The sequence below is a fragment of the Nansenia antarctica genome (assembly GCF_963989245.1).
Source record: "Nansenia antarctica genome assembly, chromosome: 18".
NCBI classification, from domain to species: domain Eukaryota; kingdom Metazoa; phylum Chordata; class Actinopteri; order Argentiniformes; family Microstomatidae; genus Nansenia; species Nansenia antarctica.
Window position 1 is genome coordinate 20,442,015 of NC_137691.1, and position 22,146 is coordinate 20,464,160.

The 22,146-nt window shown below is 45.7% G+C and overlaps 1 protein-coding gene across 1 annotated transcript in view; it reads right to left on the bottom strand.

Moving 5' to 3' along the window:
* The window catches only part of cacna2d3 (calcium channel, voltage dependent, alpha2/delta subunit 3), a gene marked incomplete at both ends in the record, with an annotated part of 40,790 nt that overhangs the window by 14,388 nt on the left and 4,256 nt on the right, over positions 1-22,146 (bottom strand). Inside the window, 11 exons of the mRNA XM_080548085.1 lie at positions 1,166-1,323; positions 2,904-2,982; positions 6,318-6,431; positions 12,148-12,237; positions 12,350-12,424; positions 12,530-12,680; positions 12,897-12,957; positions 13,539-13,670; positions 14,840-15,002; positions 19,432-19,491; positions 21,659-21,775. Coding sequence (XP_080404211.1) covers positions 1,166-1,323; positions 2,904-2,982; positions 6,318-6,431; positions 12,148-12,237; positions 12,350-12,424; positions 12,530-12,680; positions 12,897-12,957; positions 13,539-13,670; positions 14,840-15,002; positions 19,432-19,491; positions 21,659-21,775 — 1,200 coding nt within the window. The remainder of the gene's footprint in view (positions 1-1,165; positions 1,324-2,903; positions 2,983-6,317; positions 6,432-12,147; positions 12,238-12,349; positions 12,425-12,529; positions 12,681-12,896; positions 12,958-13,538; positions 13,671-14,839; positions 15,003-19,431; positions 19,492-21,658; positions 21,776-22,146) is intronic.

The window sequence follows — 22,146 nt, forward strand, 5'->3', positions numbered from 1 at the left end:
CCCCACCCCTCTCTCCCTCTCTGGCTCCCCTCTCTCCCTCTCTGCCCCCCCCCCCCTCCCCTCACTCCCTCTCTGCCCACCCCCCTCTCTCTCTCTGCTCCAATGTCAGTTTTATTATGGGCTTTAGGAGATAAAAGGCAATGATCCACAGCATGATGAATGGCGTGTCTCTGTGGCTGAGATACAGGAGCACACACTACAGAGGACAATCCGCCAACCCTCACTTCTCTGTGTGTATATGTGTGTGTGTGTGTGTGTGTGTTTGTGTGTGTGTGTGTGTGTGTGTGTGTGTGTGTGTGTATGTGTGTGTGAGTGTGAGTGTGTCAGCAGTCTTGGACAGTCCCCATTCGGAGCAAAACCAGAGCTTTACAAATAACCGTGGGCTGTCCTGCAATACCTTAACTGCCCAGAGGGAGGAGACACTCACCACTCCACAAACAGGAACTGTGAAAAAACTACTGAATGGCTTGAATTACTGCTACATTTAATGATAACTGTAAATGTACAGTACTTCCTAACATGCATAACAATCATTTGAATACCAAGGTAATGCAATTTGCAATCAATTGCAATCAAATCCATGAGTGATCGACTGTGTATGAAAGCCTTACCCTGCGTGCCTGGGAAAGCTGCAGAGACAGAAAAGACAAACGAGGATTGAGCTCTCCTGTACAACACTTTGATTCGCTGCTCAAGCACTTCCTGCATTATCATTCTGGGCACAGAACAGCAGAACAAGTCACATGGGAAAATCCAACCAGATTAATGACGCTCATAATGAGGAATCACTCCAGCGTCATGAAGGGTAATGATCAGAAAGGACACAAACATATGCACACACGGCACACGCGCACACACACACACACACACACACGCACACACACACACACACACACACACACAGCTTTACAGTACCCGAGCATGTACAGTGTACACACACACACGCACACACACACACGCAGGCAAGCATGATGCGGGCACGCACACAGACACGCACACAGACACGCACACAGACACGCACACAGACACGCACACAGGCACGCACACACACAGGCAAGCACACACACAGGCACGCATTATGAGACATACTCATTTTACACACACACACTCACGCTCATTTCTTACTCATTTGACACACATACACACTCACGATGACGACACACACACACACGCAGAGACAGAGACTCACCGTGCTGTCCACGTAGGCCTCCGTCCACACCGTGTCATGCTCGTGGTCGATGACTTTGGGACGACTCATAACGTGGAGGTACCTCATCACATTCTCCGGAACGTCAGCCAGAGTGGAGATCTGACTGAAATACCCTGAGAACAACAAAAAAAACACACACCTACATTTCAACTACTGTGTTTGAGTCCACAACGGAGTCATATAACTGCTGTGGACAAAAATGTCCAAAATCTTGCAGTGTGACAGTATACAGTAGGATGGTATTGTTTGGCATGGAGCCCGCTTGACGCGTATCAGCTCCGCTGCCGCCGGTATCTCAGACAATGTTTCACGTTAGACAAGAACGGGACATTTCACAGTAAAGGCCTGAGGAGGAGGGAGGTAGGGCTGTGCTCTCCAACATGGCAGTGCTCTGTTTTCCTGACTGTGCCGTTCCCGCCCGGAGCATGTTCGTGTGGGCACGGGGGAGAGCCGTCTGCGGCACACAGCCAGAGGGAAACGCTCTGACAGGAAGAGGGATTAGTGGGGACTGACCTCTGACCCTCTGGGTGTCACTTCACTGCTGCTCCCCAGAGAGAGGCACAGCCAATCCCCGACGCCCTGATCACACTCACGCACCAACGCACCGACGCACCGACGCACTCACACGCTCCACGACACACTCGCACGCGGTCACCGACACACTCACACACCCTCCCTAACACACTCACACACCCTCCCTAACACACTCACACCCCCTCCCTAACACACTCACACACCCTCCCTAACACACTCACACACCCTCCCCAACACACTCACACACCCTCCCTAACACACTCACACCCCCTCCCTAACACACTCACACACCCTCCCTAACACACTCACACACCCTCCCCAACACACTCACACACCCTCCCTAACACACTCACACACCCTCCCCAACACACTCACACACCCTGCCTAACACACTCACACCCCCTCCCTAACACACTCACACCCCCTCCCTAACACACTCACACCCCCTCCCTAACACACTCACACACCCTCCCCAACACACTCACACACCCTCCCTAACACACTCACACACCCTCCCTAACACACTCACACACCTCCTTCCCTCTCAACACACTCACACACCGTCCCTAACACACTCACACACCTCCTTCCCTCTCAACACACTCACACACCCTCCGTAACACCCACACACACCGTCCTTAACACACTCACACACCCTCCATAACACACTCAGACACCCTCCCCAACACACTCACACACCCTCCCTAACACACTCACACACCCTCCCCAATACACTCACACACCCTCCCTAACACACTCACACACCTCCTTCCCTCTCAACACACTCACACACCCTCCCTAATACACTCACACACCCTCCCTAACACACTCACACACCCTCCCCAATACACTCACACCCCCTCCCTAACACACTCACACACCCTCCCTAACACACTCACACACCCTCCCTAACACACTCACACCCCCTCCCTAACACACTCACACCCCCTCCCTAACACACTCACACACCGACAGTCCCACCTCCTTCCCTCTCAACACACTCCGTTGTCCGCCCCCCCCTCCTCTTCTTCGTGCCATCCAACACCTCCCTCCCTTCAACCTGACCTCCTGGCGAACCACTAACCTCACATTAACACACAGGCCCGGCGTCTTGTCAGAGTTATCACATTGTGTTGACTAGAGGTTATCGTGCCCCAACCTTTATTAGCGCAGGCCATCCATTTGAGGTTATCGGCGAAGGCAGACTCTCGTCCAATCAGGTAAGGGAATATGCGCACCTGTGTAGGAGGACACAGAGATGTCAGATTTAAATAGGTAATACATAAACACTCTGAAGCACCCACATAGTGCTCCATCTTCCTGCCCTGATTCTATCTGTCTATAGAGGAAAGGATGGATGTGCCTCTATAGGAAAGACCTAGTGCTCTCTGAGCTCTCTGCCTCCATCGCTCCTCCTCTCTCTTCCTCGACATCCATTTTTTATTCTTCCTGTTATTCTCCCTCTCGCTTTTTTTTCCTAACATCCATTCATCCCATTCTGTGTGTACATAACTCCTTAGATATTCAACTTCATGGTCATTGCAGTACCAGAGTACCAGACCCCCAAATTCAGTTTAGCATCTAATGTATATCAATGTACTGTATGTATGAATGTATCTACAGTGGGGTGCAAAAACGTGGGCACCCCTGGTTTAAATGTCTGTTACAATTAATCTCAGAGTGATTGAAAGCAAACCTGAACACCAAATGCTACAAAGTTAAACATGACACCTTTCTGCAAATTTTAACGCAAGGTTTATTTTTCAAGTTTTTAAATGATAAAAAGGGAAAAGGGCCCTGTGCAAAAGTTTGGGAATCCTTTTGGATTATTCTTTGTTACCTTTTGAGAAGATGATTACTAGGGCCCAGACCAAGGTGATTTACTTGTTAGAGCTTCAATGAGTCAGGTGAATATAATTCCAGGGTTGAACTATATATTCTGAAGTAACTCCATGCCTTCTAAAGTATCCGCCTGCGGTGGCTGTTGTGTCTGGTGTTAAAAACCCTGGGTTCCTCTAAACAGTTGTCCAAGGATGTCAGAATCTAAGATAGTTCGCTACAAAAAACTCCTGCAACGTCCTATTTCCACTGTCAGACACATCATCAGAAAATGGAAAATAAATGGAACAATTGAAGTCAAGGCAAGATCTGGAAGACCAAGAAAAATGTCAGATGGAATGGCCCGAGATCTGGTGTGAAATGCTCAGAAGAACCCACACATCACTGCAAAAGAGCTGCAAAAATGAGTACCAGACACCGGTCTAGTTGTTCACAGGACAACAATACAGCGTACCTTAAACAACAAAGACCTACATGGCAGAGTTGCCAGAAAGAAGCCTTTCCTACGACCTCAACATAAAATTAAGCATCTGAAGTATGCAAAAGAAAACCTTGAGAAACCTGAAGCCTATTGTAACAATGTGCTTTGGACTGACGAAACCAACATTTTACTTTTTGGCCTCAACCAAAGAAGATGTGTTTGGAGAAAAAAGGGTGAAGCATTTGTAGAGAAGAACACCTTGCCAACTGTTAAGCATGGAGCATCCATTATGCTTTGGGGTTGTGTAGCAGCTGGAGGCACAAGCAATATTGTGCGGGTGGAAAGAAGAATGGATTCCACCAAATATCAAGACATTCTAGAGGCTAATGTTCGAATGTCAGTCCAGAAATTGAAGTTGAAGAGAGGTTGGGTATTCCAGCAAGACAATGACCCGAAGCATACCTCAAAATCAACCATGAAGAACCTCCAGGAAAGATGGATGAAGGTTTTTGAATGGCCATCACAGTCCCCAGACTTGAATATTATTGAAAATCTGTGGAGAGATCTCAAACATGCTGTGCATGCAAGAAGGCCGAAGAATATTTCTGAGCTAGAGGTGTTCTGCCAGGAAGAATGGGGAAAATTCCAAGCATTTGCAAGCTGTTATACTTTTGCACAAGGCCTTTTTCCTTGTTTTATTATTTTGAAACTGCAAAAAAATAAATAATAATAATATTAATCTTGCTTTAAAATGTTTCATGTTGAACTTTGTACCATTTAGAGGTTAGGTTTGCTTCTTTTCACTTAGATATTAATTGTAAAAGGCATTTTGACTAGGGGTGCATTCTCTCTGTGGCATATGGGAGCCAATGAGTAGGCCTCTGTGGACAAGGGGGCAGTCCCAAGCATCCCTCTGCATGGCTCATTGGCTCCAGATGCTATTCTAAACATATAGGAGGCAGAGTGAATGGGTGCCAAATAATGCCCCTCAGGCTTTGAGGGGGTGGATGGGATACACTGCCAAATACTGCCCCTTTGTGCACATGCTTGATAGGATTGGACAAAAGGCCCCTGAGCTGTTGTTTTTATTGCTGTGTGAATAGCACAGCCGTCCATTTCATTTCAATTGTATTTGTATAAAGGATATAGCCAAGTCATTTGTCACTGCAAACCTAATGCCCCAGAAGCCTCCAGATGAAGCCAGCCTGGGGGCAGCAGAGCAGAGTCAAGAAAGAGGCTGTGAGGACATGAGAACATGAGAACACCCTGGGAGGGGAGGAGCTCTAGAGGGGATCCAGGCCCAGGATGAGAGCTCATCTGGGGATCCAGGCCCAGGATGAGAGTTCACCGTTTGCATGAGTGCCTAATTCAGTCAAGCCGGTCTGCTGTTAAGGTGGCTGAAGGTGACAGATGCCAATGAGCGCTTGATGAGATCTCACATTCCTCTTAATGTATAATCAGTGTTATTAACCTGTACAGTTTCTCTACTGTAAATAATAATAATCATAATCATAATTATAATAATTTTAAAAAATCTAGCATTATGACTGCTAATGGGCCTTGGCCCGAGCATAGATTACTTTTTCTTGCTATGACTGATGGATAGATGATTCACTTGATTCAAATGTATTTGTTGTAAGTCGCTTTGGATAAAGACGTCTGCTAAATGCCCAAAAATGTAAATGTAAATGAACTCCACTACTGCCACAGTAGCCCCGCTGTCCTCATATGTATTTTCTGATTATTGAATAGGAGTTGGCACAGGATAAAATTAATGCATGAAAAACATTGACATAAATAGGAAAGTCAACGGGTGCTCGTGGTTTAGTCCCTTTTGGTTTAGTCGGCAGATGGAAACAAGGTGACTTCTCGGGGACTAAACCTGAATGCCCTTGAAAAAGGTTCCCCGTGTCTCTCTGGCAGGGAGACACGTCACGCCGTGGTGGGTCAGCACTTTGGTGTACATGTATATCGCTGTGGATTTACCATTACTGTGTTATGAGCTATAATGAAGTAAGAATCCAATTCCTCAAAACGTCAAGAAGGGAAATCCAACTGGCGCCTCATATCAACGTGTTTAAATTGGTGAAAAGCATTTAAAGTCTCAAAGGAAGAAAAAATGCACCACAAGCAGAAATTTCGGGGGAAAGAAACCCATTCACAATGGGGGGTCAAAAAGAGAAATGGAGGCAATGGGAGAATGTGAAGGAGAGGTGTGTGTGTGTGTGTGCTTGTGTGTGTGTGTGTGTGTGTGAGAGAGAGAGAGAGAGACAAAGAGAGAGAGAGCCATCGAAGAGCTTTTCATTATCTTACCTTTCTGTCTGGCCAGTTGAACCTGGCAAAAACATCATCGTACATCGCCGTTGCCCCGTCAGTCACAAGCATAATGGCCTGACTACACACACTGCCATTCCCCGTCTGGTTAAACTAGAGAGAACACTCAATGAGTCAAACAAAGACACACAGATAAAGATACACTTACAGACACATTTCTATGAGACACGCCATCAACTAACTTCTTTCAAAACAGCAAATCATTTACAACATCGATTGAATTTAAATTATGTATTCGTCTATTTGCTTATTGTGCAAGGAAACACATTGACATGAGCCAGACATATTTGAGGGCCACCTCCACTCATAGCTGAGCTTGTAATGACTGTTTTCACTGCGTCTGACGATGTCCAATATTGGCGGCTGGAGGGCCGTCAGGGACTAAAACACAGATAATCTCTTTGTAAATAAACTGGGAAGTGCAGCCCACATGAATCTGATGGCAGAAGATGCATGGCGGTAATTAACTGGCTTATTGACCTGTGACAGAGTGAATGTGGAGAAATAGAGCTTTGTGCGGCGCCATTATCGCTAGCTAAAAGCTGCTGAGCTCTGCTGCTCTCAAACCACACCACCAGCAAGGTTCCCACACACACACACACACACACACACTAACACGCGCACCCACACACACCCACACGCACCCCCACGCACCCCCACACACACACAGAATTTTTTAGACAACAAACATCTAGACATCACAACAAGGACAGACAAGAAAAGGAAAACAAATAACTACATGAAGTAGAAAGTAAGAAAAATAAAGTAATGATAGGACAAAACACAACAGCAAACTAAAAAGACAATAAGCGACAGCAAAAAGCCAAACAAAACATTTAAAATAAATAAATAAATAATTACAAATGCCAGTAATCAAATGTGTGTGTGTCCGATGGGGGGAGCATCAGCAACCAAGTAGATGTAAGAATTAATATATCTCAAAGATATGTGGGTGTCAAATAACTTATTTGATGTTGCCTAATTAGTAACATTGTCATGGATTCTCTTCCATAAAAGATAAGAAAGGGGACCACACTTCTGAAAACACATGCGCCTTATCCTGCAGGTCATATTTAAGCCTCTCCAAAGGCAACACAGACATTATTTGAGTGATCCATAACTGTTCAGTAGAAATGACATCAGTGTTCCATAAAATTAAAATGCATTTTTTTTGCCAAAAATCTAAGAGTGTCAAAGAGTGTTGCGCTGGATTTCAATGTCTCCCACATACACAAACAGTGGTCCCCATCCACACAGTGAATTAGAACATGGATTGACATTGGTATGATGAAAAACATCATGAATGAATGAATGAATGAATGGACTTTATTGTCATTGCTACAGTACAGGTACCAAACAACGAAATTTAGGAGGGGTGGCTCCCCCGGTGTTAGGAAAGGGGAAAAAAAGAAAAACACTTTTAAAAAAATCACAAGAAGAGAAGGAGCTGGTTTACATAAATAAAGGCTATGTACACATCCACTGTACTATACTGTACAGATAGTCGACTAGGGTTGTCATATTGCACAATAGTATTGTTTCACGTTATTTAAAGTGTCACAGTTTGCAGGCTTGAAATGTACATGTTTGTGCCTCAGCACTACACCTGATTTTTTCAGTCCAGCAGCTGCCATACAATCCGTCCAGACTGTCTAGGGCCCAGAACTTAGGTCTTTGCTGTGTTCAGGGCCTGGACGGCCCTGTGGTAGAAGCAGTTCTTCAGTCTGTTTGTCTTAGCGGCCAGGGTCCTGAACCGCCTTTTCGAGGGCAGCCTGGTAAAGTGTACGTGCCCAGGGTGGGTCGGGTCCCTGGAGATCTTGGAGGCCTTCCTGAGACAGCGTGTGTTGTACAGCTCTTCCAGAGAGGGGATCATGACTCCTTACTACTGTAAAGAGCTTCACGGCACTCCTCATAGTCAGTCCACCTCCAAGAACATTATAGAAAAACTAAATTTAAAAGATAAAAAAGTGCTACTTAGTGTGGCCATGTAAGTGAGGAGTATGTGAAGTTAGTAGTATACTACTGTATAGATTAATGTGAAGTGAAGTGAAGTGAAACTTTATTTATATAGCGCCTTTCGTACATTAATGGCGTCCATAAGAGGATTATTTTGGGGTATGTTTGGATTCACGGGGCTTCATTCAGTAGAGAAATACACTCCTTAGCTGGACTTCAGAATCCTGTGGTTGACAGTCCTTCAGAGGCATGCATATACATTTTCTATCTGTGTCTGATTTGGTCTGAAATAGGCAGAATGGCCACCGTCAGAATCCACTCAGTGGGCAGTGGTATAACAATGCATTCGAGAGGGAACCTATTGGCCACCTGATTACCATATATGGTAGCATGATTACCATATTCATTGCAGCTTTAATTAATCTGACAAATGCAGACGTTAAAGCGGTGCCTCCCCAGCCTCTGTGGTGCGACCGGAGCGAGCCTGGAAACAGAGAGATAAAAGGAGTGCAGAGTGTCTCCTGGCCTTATCTCCTCTGCTTTGTGTTCCAATCACCCACGTTATTAATCAGCGCTGTTAATTAGTATCATTAATCACCCTTCAGGAAAAGATGTGTCTGTGTTCTGAGGGCGTGACGGGAATAGTGGCGGAGCGTTGACAGGGGACACACCTCCCACTCCTACCTACACACCTCCCACTCCTACACACACCTCCCCCTCCTACCTACACACCTCCCACTCCCACATACACACCTACCACTCCCACATACACACCTCCCACTCCTACACACACCTCCCCCTCCTACCTACACACCTACCTACACACATACACACCTCCCACTCCCACATACACACCTCCCCCTCCTACCTACACACCTCCCACTCCCACATACACACCTCCCACTCCTACATACACACATACATACACACCTCCCACTCCCACATACACACCTCCCACTCCCACATACACACCTCCCACTCCTACACACACCTCCCACTCCCACATACACACCTCCCACTCCTACATACACACCTCCCACTCCCACACACACACACCTCCCACTCCCACATACACACCTCCCACTCCTACATACACACCTCCCACTCCTACACACACCTCCCACTCCCACATACACACCTCCCACTCCCACATACACACCTACCACTCCCACATACACACCTCCCACTCCTACCTACACACCTCCCACTCCTACATACACACCTCCCACTCCCACATACACACCTCCCACTCCCACATACACACCTCCCACTCCCACATACACACCTCCCACTCCTACATACACACCTCCCACTCCTACACACACCTCCCACTCCCACATACACACCTCCCACTCCCACATACACACCTCCCACTCCTACACACACCTCCCACTCCCACATACACACCTCCCACTCCCACATACACACCTCCCACTCCTACACACACACCTCCCACTCCCACACACACACACACCTCCCACTCCTACATACACACCTCCCACTCCCACATACACACCTCCCACTCCCACATACACACCTCCCACTCCCACATACACACCTACCACTCCCACATACACACCTCCCACTCCTACCTACACACCTCCCACTCCTACATACACACCTCCCACTCCCACATACACACCTCCCACTCCCACATACACACCTCCCACTCCCACATACACACCTCCCACTCCCACATACACACCTCCCACTCCTACACACACCTCCCACTCCCACATACACACCTCCCACTCCCACATACACACCTCCCACTCCTACACACACCTCCCACTCCCACATACACACCTCCCACTCCCACATACACACCTCCCACTCCTACCTACACACCTCCCACTCCCACATACACACCTCCCACTCCTACATACACACCTCCCACTCCCACATACACACCTCCCACTCCCACATACACACCTCCCACTCCCACATACACACCTACCACTCCCACATACACACCTCCCACTCCCACATACACACCTCCCACTCCCACATACACACCTCCCACTCCTACACACACCTCCCACTCCCACATACACACCTCCCACTCCCACATACACACCTCCCACTCCCACACACACCTCCCACTCCCACATACACACCTCCCACTCCTACATACACACCTCCCACTCCTACATACACACCTCCCACTCCCACATACACACCTCCCACTCCCACATACACACCTCCCACTCCCACATACACACCTCCCACTCCCACATACACACCTCCCACTCCCACATACACACCTACCACTCCCACATACACACCTCCCACTCCCACATACACACCTCCCACTCCCACATACACACCTCCCACTCCCACACACACCTCCCACTCCTACATACACACCTCCCACTCCTACACACACACCTCCCACTCCCACACACACACACACCTCCCACTCCTACATACACACCTCCCACTCCCACATACACACCTCCCACTCCCACATACACACCTCCCACTCCCACATACACACCTACCACTCCCACATACACACCTCCCACTCCCACATACACACCTCCCACTCCCACATACACACCTCCCACTCCCACATACACACCTCCCACTCCTACACACACACCTACCACTCCCACATACACACCTCCCACTCCCACATACACACCTCCCACTCCCACATACACACCTACCACTCCCACATACACACCTCCCACTCCCACATACACACCTCCCACTCCCACATACACACCTCCCACTCCTACATACACACCTCCCACTCCCACATACACACCTCCCACTCCCACATACACACCTCCCACTCCTACCTACACACCTCCCACTCCCACATACACACCTCCCACTCCCACACACACACACCTCCCACTCCCACACACACCTCCCACTCCTACATACACACCTCCCACTCCTACCTACACACCTCCCACTCCTACCTACACACCTCCCACTCCCACATACACACCTCCCACTCCCACATACACACCTCCCACTCCTACCTACACACCTCCCACTCCTACCTACACACCTCCCACTCCCACATACACACCTCCCACTCCCACATACACACCTCCCACTCCCACACACACCTCCCACTCCCACATACACACCTCCCACTCCTACATACACACCTCCCACTCCTACATACACACCTCCCACTCCCACACACACACCTCCCACTCCCACCTACACACCTCCCACTCCTACACACACACCTACCACTCCTACATACACACCTCCCACTCCTACATACACACCTCCCACTCCTACCTACACACCTCCCACTCCTACACACACACCTCCCACTCCTACCTACACACCTCCCACTCCCACATACACACCTCCCACTCCCACACACACACACCTACCACTCCTACACACACACCTACCACTCCTACATACACACCTCCCACTCCCACATACACACCTCCCACTCCTACCTACACACCTCCCACTCCCACACACACCTCCCACTCCTACACACACACCTACCACTCCTACACACACACCTACCACTCCTACATACACACCTCCCACTCCCACACACACACCTCCCACTCCCACACGTGAAAAAACGTGAAACCTACTGAGCTGTACTTTTCTACTCAAACTTCTGTAACATGTACATAAGAGTGTTTACGCCATGTTCATTCGAGTGAAGTCATTCTTTGATTGTGTTTCTCTTTTGTTTTATCTGTTTTTTTGTGCATCTGTAAAATATGTTCTGTGTTTGTTCAGTTGAATAACTAAGTGAATGAATGAACAAATGAATGACTGACTGAATGAATGAATGATCAAATGAATGACTGACGGAATGCATGAATGAACAAATCTACAGTATCACTGAGGCTGAACTTACATCATTTAGAATGGTGAACGCTTCAGCTAGAGCATTACCCAGCAGCCCGATCCCTTTGGCAAACAGCTTGTCCAGATGTTCTCGGAAATGCTAACAGATAAAAAGGGAAGATGTGGATAGAATATTTGAGTGTTAATCAAACATATTAGCTCTGATATGATCTACATACAATTCCATGGTTGTCTGTGTGAAGAGAACTCACTTCTTTATTCGATCTGTCTGCTCGTACCAGCGTGCCGTTCAGACAGGGCTCCACGTAGTGCAGCTCCTGATTGTACTGTGAACACACATGAAGAGAGGAATGATAAATCACACACACACACACACACACACACACACACACACACAAAGGTCAGTTTAAACGAAGGTACAGTAGACTGACGGCGATTATGTTTAAGAAGTCGTCGTCCCCGAGTGTGTCCAGTATGGATGAGACGGTCTGTCTGGCGATGGTCAGTCTCAGGCCCTTCATGCTCCCGCTCACGTCCAATAAGATCACCACGTCTTTAGGAGACGTCGCTGCCTGGATGTACCTTCAGCAGGGAGGGAAAACACACAGCAGGTATCCTGAACTGGCACTGCAATGCAGCAAACACTTTAGTCAAACGTGGTACAGTAAAACAAACTTGCAACAAGTGTCATGACATTGCACCGCAAGGTATGCTGCACTGCAAGAGCACAATCCAAGAGCACAACCAGATCGGAGCATAATCCAACCAGATTGGCCTGACATGCAAGCTAAGGCCTACCACTTCCTGTTCCTGCAGTCGAAGGCGATTACTCCATGCTGGTCTGGATGCCATTTGACCCCTGGGGTTGGAACCAGAAGAACATACTTAGACACAGATACAGAGTCATAGCCAAATGAATAAGTGTTGAACAGTTGGCACATTTCTGAAGTGTAGTTAGTACACATGGGCGGTAGATGGGCAGTATGTGTTGGTCGTGGGTGGGAGGACATGACTGTAAATGAATCAGACATGAGTGGTATCCATAGATTAAAAACGCTGTGTGAAAGATCCCATTTCTTTATTGCCACTAATGGCACATCTCTGTGCTGGTGTTAAAGCACTGCAGTCGGCACGGCTACAGTCGGGTGATGATGTCGGTAATGGTCTCATAGGTCTGGTATGGTGCCATAGCTTTGGACAGAATTCATAGTAGGGCTAGGCACACAGTGGTTCAGATTCTGATTAATTTGCGATATGCATCCTCTCTGATGGTCTGTAAAATTACAACATTAGCAAAATCACTCTTTCTAGCAATTCCATTTTATTTCTTCCTTTTTTATACAGTGACTGCTCCCTCGCTGTTCCTCCCCCCCACTCACACATGCGCGCACTCACGCGCACCCACGCACACACACAGACAGACAGACGGAGAGAACTCACCAGGGTACTGTCTGAAGAAGCCCTTCGCACTTCCAAAGTACTGCCATATAAGTGATGGGTCTCTTTCATAATTATCCACAAACACTTTATTCAGAGCCTCAGACCAATACACCCCATTCACTATAGCAGGATCTGGGAGGGAGAGAGAGAGGGTGGGGTGACAGGGGGTAGAGAGGGGGAGAGAGAGAGGGTGGGGTGACAGGGGGTAGAGAGGGGGAGAGAGAGAGGGTGGGGTGACAGGGGGTAGAGAGGGGGAGAGAGAGGGTGGGGTGACAGGGGGTAGAGAGGGGGAGAGAGAGGGTGGGGTGACAGGGGGTAGAGAGGGGGAGAGAGAGAGGGTGGGGTGACAGGGGGGAGAGAGGGGGAGAGAGAGAGGGTGGGGTGACAGGGGGTAGAGAGGGGGAGAGAGAGGGTGGGGTGACAGGGGGTAGAGAGGGGGAGAGAGAGAGGGTGGGGTGACAGGGGGTAGAGAGGGAGAGAGAGAGAGGGTGGGGTGACAGGGGGGAGAGAGGGGGAGAGAGAGGGTGGGGTGACAGGGGGTAGAGAGGGGGAGAGAGAGAGGGTGGGGTGACAGGGGGGAGAGAGGGGGAGAGAGAGAGGGTGGGGTGACAGGGGGTAGAGAGGGAGAGAGAGAGGGTGGGGTGACAGGGGGTAGAGAGGGGGAGAGAGAAAGGGTGGTGGTGGGCAGGATAGAAACAAGCCAAGGAGATAAAAACTGTAATGATGGTAATTATCATGGTCATCATTAACCCTGAAACAGGAGTGCACAGTTGACCTTTGTCCCTTATTGACCTCCTTAGTGGAGGCACAATGTCTGTGACTAAATCATCCCCTCCCATCCTTCTGCTGGCCAGCACACATGAGCGACTGATCCTGTCAGGAAGCCTCCCTTTGTGCTGGGAACAGAGGGGCGTGGAGAGCAATGAGGAGGCCATTACAGCCAAACAAAGGAAGCCAAGGCTATACAGAGAGAGAGAGAGGTGACACACTCAGCTATAAAAAAACAAGTAACAGCTGAACAGCCACTGCCAAAGAACACCACCCCCCCCTCCCGCACACACACACACAATCACACTCTTTCTCTCAACATCTTGGAGAGGCTGGAACATTATCGATCCCCTCCACACAGCCAGCAGTGACAAAGACATGGCGAGAGCCCCCTCCTCCAGTCCTCCTCTGTGTTGCTCCTTCTTCTGCTTTCCATGTCTGCATGCAGTGGATATATTCACATGGTACATGTAGAGTAAATGAGAACTTATCCTAACGGATTGACGTGTAACGGTAATGCACTCCTACTGTACCTTTGTTGTACATGTTGGTGGGCACCTGCACCACGCTGAGGCTGAGGTTGACAGGCAGGCTGTTGAAGTGTTCGTTGGGCTCCAGGATGAACTCTCCACCAAGCTCCACGTTGTTGCCCTCCTCGTCCACCTCGTTGATCAGCACAGCGTTGAAGTACTCATACTGATGAAAAGAATAACACAATATGAGTACAGAAGACAACGTAAGGCTAGATTTCACCTAGATTTCTACTCCCCCCTTGTACTGTTTCTCCAGTGTCTATTTTAAAAAATATATATATATGTATATCTTATCATGACGACTGCCAATGGCCCCTGAGCTAGACGACTCTTCCTGCTACGACTGGGGGACTGATGATTCACTTGCTTAGTCAAATGTATTGATTGTAAGTCACTTTAAAATAATGCGTCTGCTAAATACCAAAAATGTAAATGTAAATGTAAACAACGTTTATTATTTATTAATGTTTATTATTTAAACACTTTATCAATCACCTCAGATACACACAAGAGTAATACCTGACTCCTTTTGGACTGAGTTTAAGCCAGATTTAGAACTGCATATCGTGAGCTTAGAATGATAAGGTTCTATCTCCGTTTAGGGCAGTTCAGAGATATTGAGCGTCAAAGTTTTTACATTCCATTATGTTTTGTGAGATGGTACCTTTGTATTTTATTAATTACTAACTAAAAAATGTCAACATTTTAAAAATAACACCACACAGGCATTAATAAACACCTAATGGATCAGATTATGTAAAAACATTTTTTTTTACAAAAATGGAGATAGAACCTTATAATTCTAAAGTCACAATATGGTAGACGATGTATCCAAAACCAGAGTCAAGTACAGTTCTTGGTTTTGTTTGGTGCAAAGGTTTAAGATATGGTGTAGTGAAACAAACTAGCAGTGGTTAGCTCCCAGTTGTCCAAAACGTTTAATCTGGATCAGAATGATGCTGAGTCTGTTTTTGCTATCCAGTATCAGATCAAGCTGTCTGATTTCCCCAATACAACTCAAAATCAGCCAGATAAATCTGATCCTGGATTCTTCATTCAGATCCAGATTAAAACGTTTGAATGACTGGGCCCAGCACTTTGGATTCAGAGGTTAAGAGCAATCTGACTTTTCTTAAGTGAAACTTTGGTTGTTTGATTGTCCTGTCCTTCACAGGCTGGTCCTGTGGACCCTGTAAGAGGACAGACTCTCTCATTCTGTCTAAGCAGCCTGGCTGTGGCCCCCGTTCCTCAGTATGGGGTTGGGGGGTATGAGGGGGGGTGATGGACTCTGCACTGTTCTCGGGGGAGGCCGCGTCGGCATCACCATAAAGCAGCCGCTGACAGCTCATACCACGCCTGGTCGCCCCTCTGACGGGCTGAGGCTGGGAGGAGGGGGGGGGGGGGTAGGAGGGGCGGGGGGGGAGAAAAACGTGCACCCTCAGCAGAACTGATAGCACTGTACGTTAAGCACGCTAACCACCAGGGTTATTACTGTAGAGCAAGGCAGGGGACACTGCAGCTCCCTGAGACGCTCCACTGACTCTTAGCCTGCCGCAGTTAGCCAGGGCCTGCCGCAGAGCTGTGTTTCGATGCTAATTCTGCGGCTGGGTCCTTGTACTTGGAGCTGGGCCCTCCACTGGAGCCAGGGCAGGGAGTTCTGCAGTAGGTCTAACGGGCCTAGCGTGGGTCTTACGTGTCGCAGGGGCTTGGGTCTTAGTGGGTTTTCTTTACAATATACCCTCATGGAGGCGCAGCATACAACGCCCTTGAGTGTGTCTGTCTCTGGACCGCCTCCCTGCCTTAGACTGATGTTCAGGTGGGCAGGATCGCTGTTGCAATAAGTACAAATAACGAATACACAGCAAAAATATCACACACACACACACACACACACACACACACATATATATATATATATAACATGTACATGCTATACACATGATTGAAACCCCTCGCTAATTATTCACTAATCAATCATTTCAGATGCCATGGTTATGATGGTTGTGAAAGGTTTCTACCGTACAAACAGCAATGGTTATTCGGCTGTTTTCAGAATGTCAGAAGCTAGTGGGAGTAGAGTATGTAGGCTATCTGATACCAAATCAAAGAAAAGGGAAACAACGCCATTAGAAATATACTGTACTTAAATACAAAGACTAGGCATTAGTCAAAACGATTATGCGCTTTGGTTCCTAGAAGTAGTAGCCTATAGTAGAGGCAACAGAAAACAGCCCAGGTCGTCAACAGCCTTGGAGTGAATTTAGTGTTACCCGTCTTTTCTCTTCTTCATTTAATTTAAAATCTACCCTTTTTTTTTCTTTTTTCTTTTTTTGTATCTAAAACTTCCAATACGAACCAATAAGGCTATTAATACCACGTGCCAAACACGGGGCTATCGTCAAAAGTTATTTCCATAACAAACTTGTGTTACTTTTTTTCTTCTTCTTTGTTGTTGTTGTTGTTGTTGTTGTTGTTGTTGTTGTTGTTGTTGTTGTAAATAGCCTTGTGACCAAGCGCACATTTGAAAAAGAACTCATCTTGCGGTGGACCTAGATACGTCACACATCTCAGGGTTAAGCCCTTGACCTCCGGGCTGGATGACGTCAGCAGGTCAATGTCAAAAAAAAAAAAACAGTCATATGAGCCGAGATAAGAGAAGCCGTCTTATCACGTCTTGGCAGGGAAATGGTGCCAGAAAACGGCAAGCATGATTAAATGATGCGGCAAACAGTCTGATGTTATAAAATTAAATAGGCCTATCTTTATCGCAGTATTTTTATATCATTTTCATTTTATGATGTTTTACTTCCATTCGGTACGTTTAGCCTACTACTACACAACGGTCTAACGCAAAATAAAGTTAAACGTAGCCAATAAATGCATCTCGAAATTGGTAAGAATGCCTCATTCTTTCGAAGACTGGCAAAAAAGTGTATACATAGTTAATTAATTTGAAAAGCCTTAACAACGTAGGTCAACAGTAACAGACAAGTGCAGACACATTGAAAATAATCTTGAAAAAAAATCGTATTTCTAAAAGAACAGTTTTGTGCATACACATGTATGAGCAATAATGCTACAATATTAAATGATAATGCATGACCTGTGTAAATTAACTGCCTTTTCGTTTTCACTCCAAATCTCTTTCTCACATCTCAGATTATGCAGCAACCAAATCATAGTAAAACCATCTGCTAAATAGCAATAATAACATACAAAGCAAATTACAAATCATAAAATAATATGAAACGCTCTTAAAAATGTGGTTTAATTGTGAGAGATTAGATTAATATACTGTGTCATTAACATCTGTTTATATTTAGTCAAAGCTCAGCATGTCATAATGGTGGATTGTTATCCAGAATTGCCGGAAATTTAATTGCAGATTGGTGGGAAAATGATATAAAATACTGAGCAGAAAAACATTTAGGAGGAGATAATTCAGACATTTAGATTATCACAGTGCTAATGACATTCCTGCCTGTTTATTTGTATGTATTCATACTATCTCCAGACAAACTAGCAAGCAATGTTAATCAGCAATTCATGTGATGTAAATGCCTTTAAGTACCGCCATTATTTCAAAGTGTTCTGTTGCCCAAGTGAGTTGCCAATCTACAGGTGGAAAACTGGAACATTGCACTGTGCATAAGAGTGTCATTCATCTTTGTCTACTGGGGAGAGGGGGGGGGGGGGAGAGAGAGGGAGGGAGAGAGAGAGAGAGAGAGAGAGATAGAGAGAGAGAGATAGATAGAGAGAGAGAGAGAGAGAGAGAGAGAGAGAGAGAGAGAGAGAGAGAGAGAGAGAGAACATTCTCACAGTGACAGAATTACTGCAATCCCACTGCAGAGGGGAAGCTCACTGCACCAAGGAAGGGAGACAGAATCCAGCAATAATAGTGCAGCTAAATAATGTCCTGATCAGTGGCGATTGTTGTCCAACTCTGCGCGTGGAGAGACCACACATGAACACGTGTAGCACAGAGCATACATCATGGAAATATAATGGAACATAATGGAAATATAAATATATTTAATCTCACAATTGTTTCAATTACACTCATGGAGTGTAAACAAACTCAAGGAAGTTTGATTGAACATGGCACTCCCTGATGCATAACAAACCGACATGTAATGTTGTAATGTTGCATTCACAATTTCTGAGGAAAAGTATACCATAGCACTGAAGTTATGCCAATTTCAATGGTGGTTTACAAAAGAAGTTGCCACTCACTCGATGGTGACAAATTCACAAGATGCTTTTGAAAAATGATTCTACTTTAAAACAATCAGTGTGAGTTATGACACACATGGTAAAGCATTCTTAATATATGCAGCATTGCTTATTACAGCAGCATTATGTATCATAAAGCTGACAGGGCATTCATGTGAAGGACACTGCCAATGCCGTCAGGCACTAAACCTTTCCCCCCTCCTCTCACATTTTCATGCTGGCTTTGCAAAGTTCTCCCTTTCTCTATTTTACACAACTTCTTCTTTCTTTTACACTCAATTGCCCATCTCTTTCCCCACAACAGCCCGTTTCCTTTTCTCTTTCTCTCCTCCTCTCCTCCTTTCCCCCTCATCTCTCACCTCCAGGTCGGGGTTCTCCTCATGCTGGAGATGGGCCTCCTCGGCTGCCTCCACAAGGCGCTGAGGGGGGAGGGGGGACAGGGGGGGGACAGGACATGACAGGGACAGAGGGGAGGGGGGGGGGGACAGGACAGGGACAGGGGGGGGACAGAGGGGAACCATCATCATCACACAAGTTCAACTCAAAGTCATCACACAAACCCAGGAGTTATTTGACCCAATGTAATATCAGACAGCCTCTATGGATGTAGAGAGATGGTGGATGGGACAGGACAGATCATCACCTTCATGTGAGCCAAGTTTAACCTGCTGCATTATCATTTTTCACATTTGCTGACATTTCTCAATTATAACCATTAAAACGGTGATTCTTCAATCATTTCAGGTTATCTACCTACAATTAGAGGACCCATACCTGATTTATAAAGAGTTCTATTGGCTTATAATTAGTTCACTATTTCGGTTTTATTTGTTCTGTTAATTTTTTATTTTTTTTCTCAGCAGCACAGTAGAATAACCTGCTTACCTCTGAAAGCTGCCTGAAACATCAAGAAAGGTAGAATATGTGTGTGCGCAATGCATGTCCCATTCAGAGGCCCTCTCAAAGCAGAATGTGGATGCCATAGATGATTGATCGTCAGCTGACCCAGCTTGGAACCAAATCTCGTGCAATACGGATATTTTCAATATTCCCCTCCTTGAAATGTGCTTGCCAGTGTGTTTTGGAAAAAATGCCACCTTAACATACAGTCACCGTTGTTGTTCTGGAACAAGTAATTAATAACTGTCGAGCATGTCAAAAATACCTGCAACGCAAACTCTTTTGTGACAGTTAAACTACATTTTTTTCCACACCTACGTCTTAGTTGTGTCAGCAATGGGCCTATATGGGGAAAATAAATATTCTAAATGAAAGCACAAATCTTTGACCTGGTATCAAGCCAAATAAAAAAATAAAACGGTCTGCTCAATACACTGTTTTATATTATTCATAATTTTCAATAGACCCGGGATACCGACTAGTGTGTTTCATTGCAAAGAATGAACCATTGATGAATATTAATAATTTTATTTTAACTAGGCATATTATAAAAACGCCAACTAATGCGATTTTTATCATTCGCATCCGAAGAGCGCTTTTTAAATAGGCCATGGCAATTTAGTTATTTGAGTTTGGAAACATTCGGCCAATTTACAGCAGTGCCATTGCAATAGCCATCGGCCTACACATTGAAAACGTGCAACGTTGTAAATAACGAATTATATTGAATTACAACCGGGTGGCTAATACAACGGAGCCAGAGATCTGTGGGCGAGAGATAAACGTTATCATCATATAACACCACTCACTGGGGATTACAATTAAAATAGGCTATTGCACCTCTCCGCTCAGGTCCTACATACATGTCGACTTTATCTCCGAGAACGCCGCCGGATTGGGAAAATAAATGGCATTGGACCTCAGCTACGATGAAATGAGACCAGGTGTAATTGCCTTTTGCAACAAACTTTATGAACGGATGTTATGAATCCTCCACCATAGGCGTAGACATAGTGTATTTCTGACTGCAGAAATAATATATATATATTATATAATTGGTTATATTTCCTATCATTGGAATATGTGATAAAATGCCAAAGATTGGTTAATCCTAATAATAGACCTAATAATAATAATAATAATAATAATAATAATAATAATAATAATAATAATAATAATACTACTACTACTACTACTACTACTACTACTACTACTACTACTACTACTACTACTACTACTACTACTACTACTACTACTACTACTACTACTACTACTACTACTACTACTACTACTACTACTACTACTACTACTACTACTACTACTACTACTACTACTACTACTACTACTACTACTACTAATAATAATAATAATAATAATAATAATAATAATAATACAAAAACCAAAACATAACAACTCGAAAACGTCTGGGCAAGAAATGTATAATGCATAAATCCAATTCCATGTTTGATAACAGTCAGACAACAAGACATACAATTCAGCGTTGCCAGGGGGGTAATCCATCAAACTCACTAAAGAAAAATCCAGGCTTATTCTGTTAAATCTCGCGATATTTATCAGAACAACCCAAGCTTATTTTGATAAATCTCACGAGATTGATCGAAAATAAGCCTGGATTTTCCTTTAGCAACGTTGATGGAATACCCCCCAGGTCTCATCTAGACGTACCCGCATGGCCTCAGCTTTCCTCCCAAACATTTCCTCCATCTTCTCCGCTAAGTTTTTGACCAGTTTTTCGCCATTAATTTCTTCCACTCTGACGGACTTTTCAAATTCCTTGTATTTCTGTAAACAAAGAAAAATAACGAAGATAATTTGGGCTACTTTTACTGTGATACAGTCATCATAACTTAACAAACGATCATCTCCGATGTCTTAAAAATAAAACAATAAAAACATAGTCTGTCTCACGGCACATATCACATCATTTGCCATTTGTAAATCTTATGTTTCCGATAGCCATTTAAAATGTTATACATAATTAGCCTGCACATGTTATATCAACCAAAATGTTAAGAAAGAGAGAGAGAAGGGGAGAGGGAGAGGGAGAGAGAGATAGAGTGTGTGTGTGTGTGTGTGTGTGTGTGTGTGTGTGTGTGTGTGTGTGTGTGTGTGTGTGTGTGTGTGTGTGTGTGTGTGTGTGTGTGTGGCTGTTG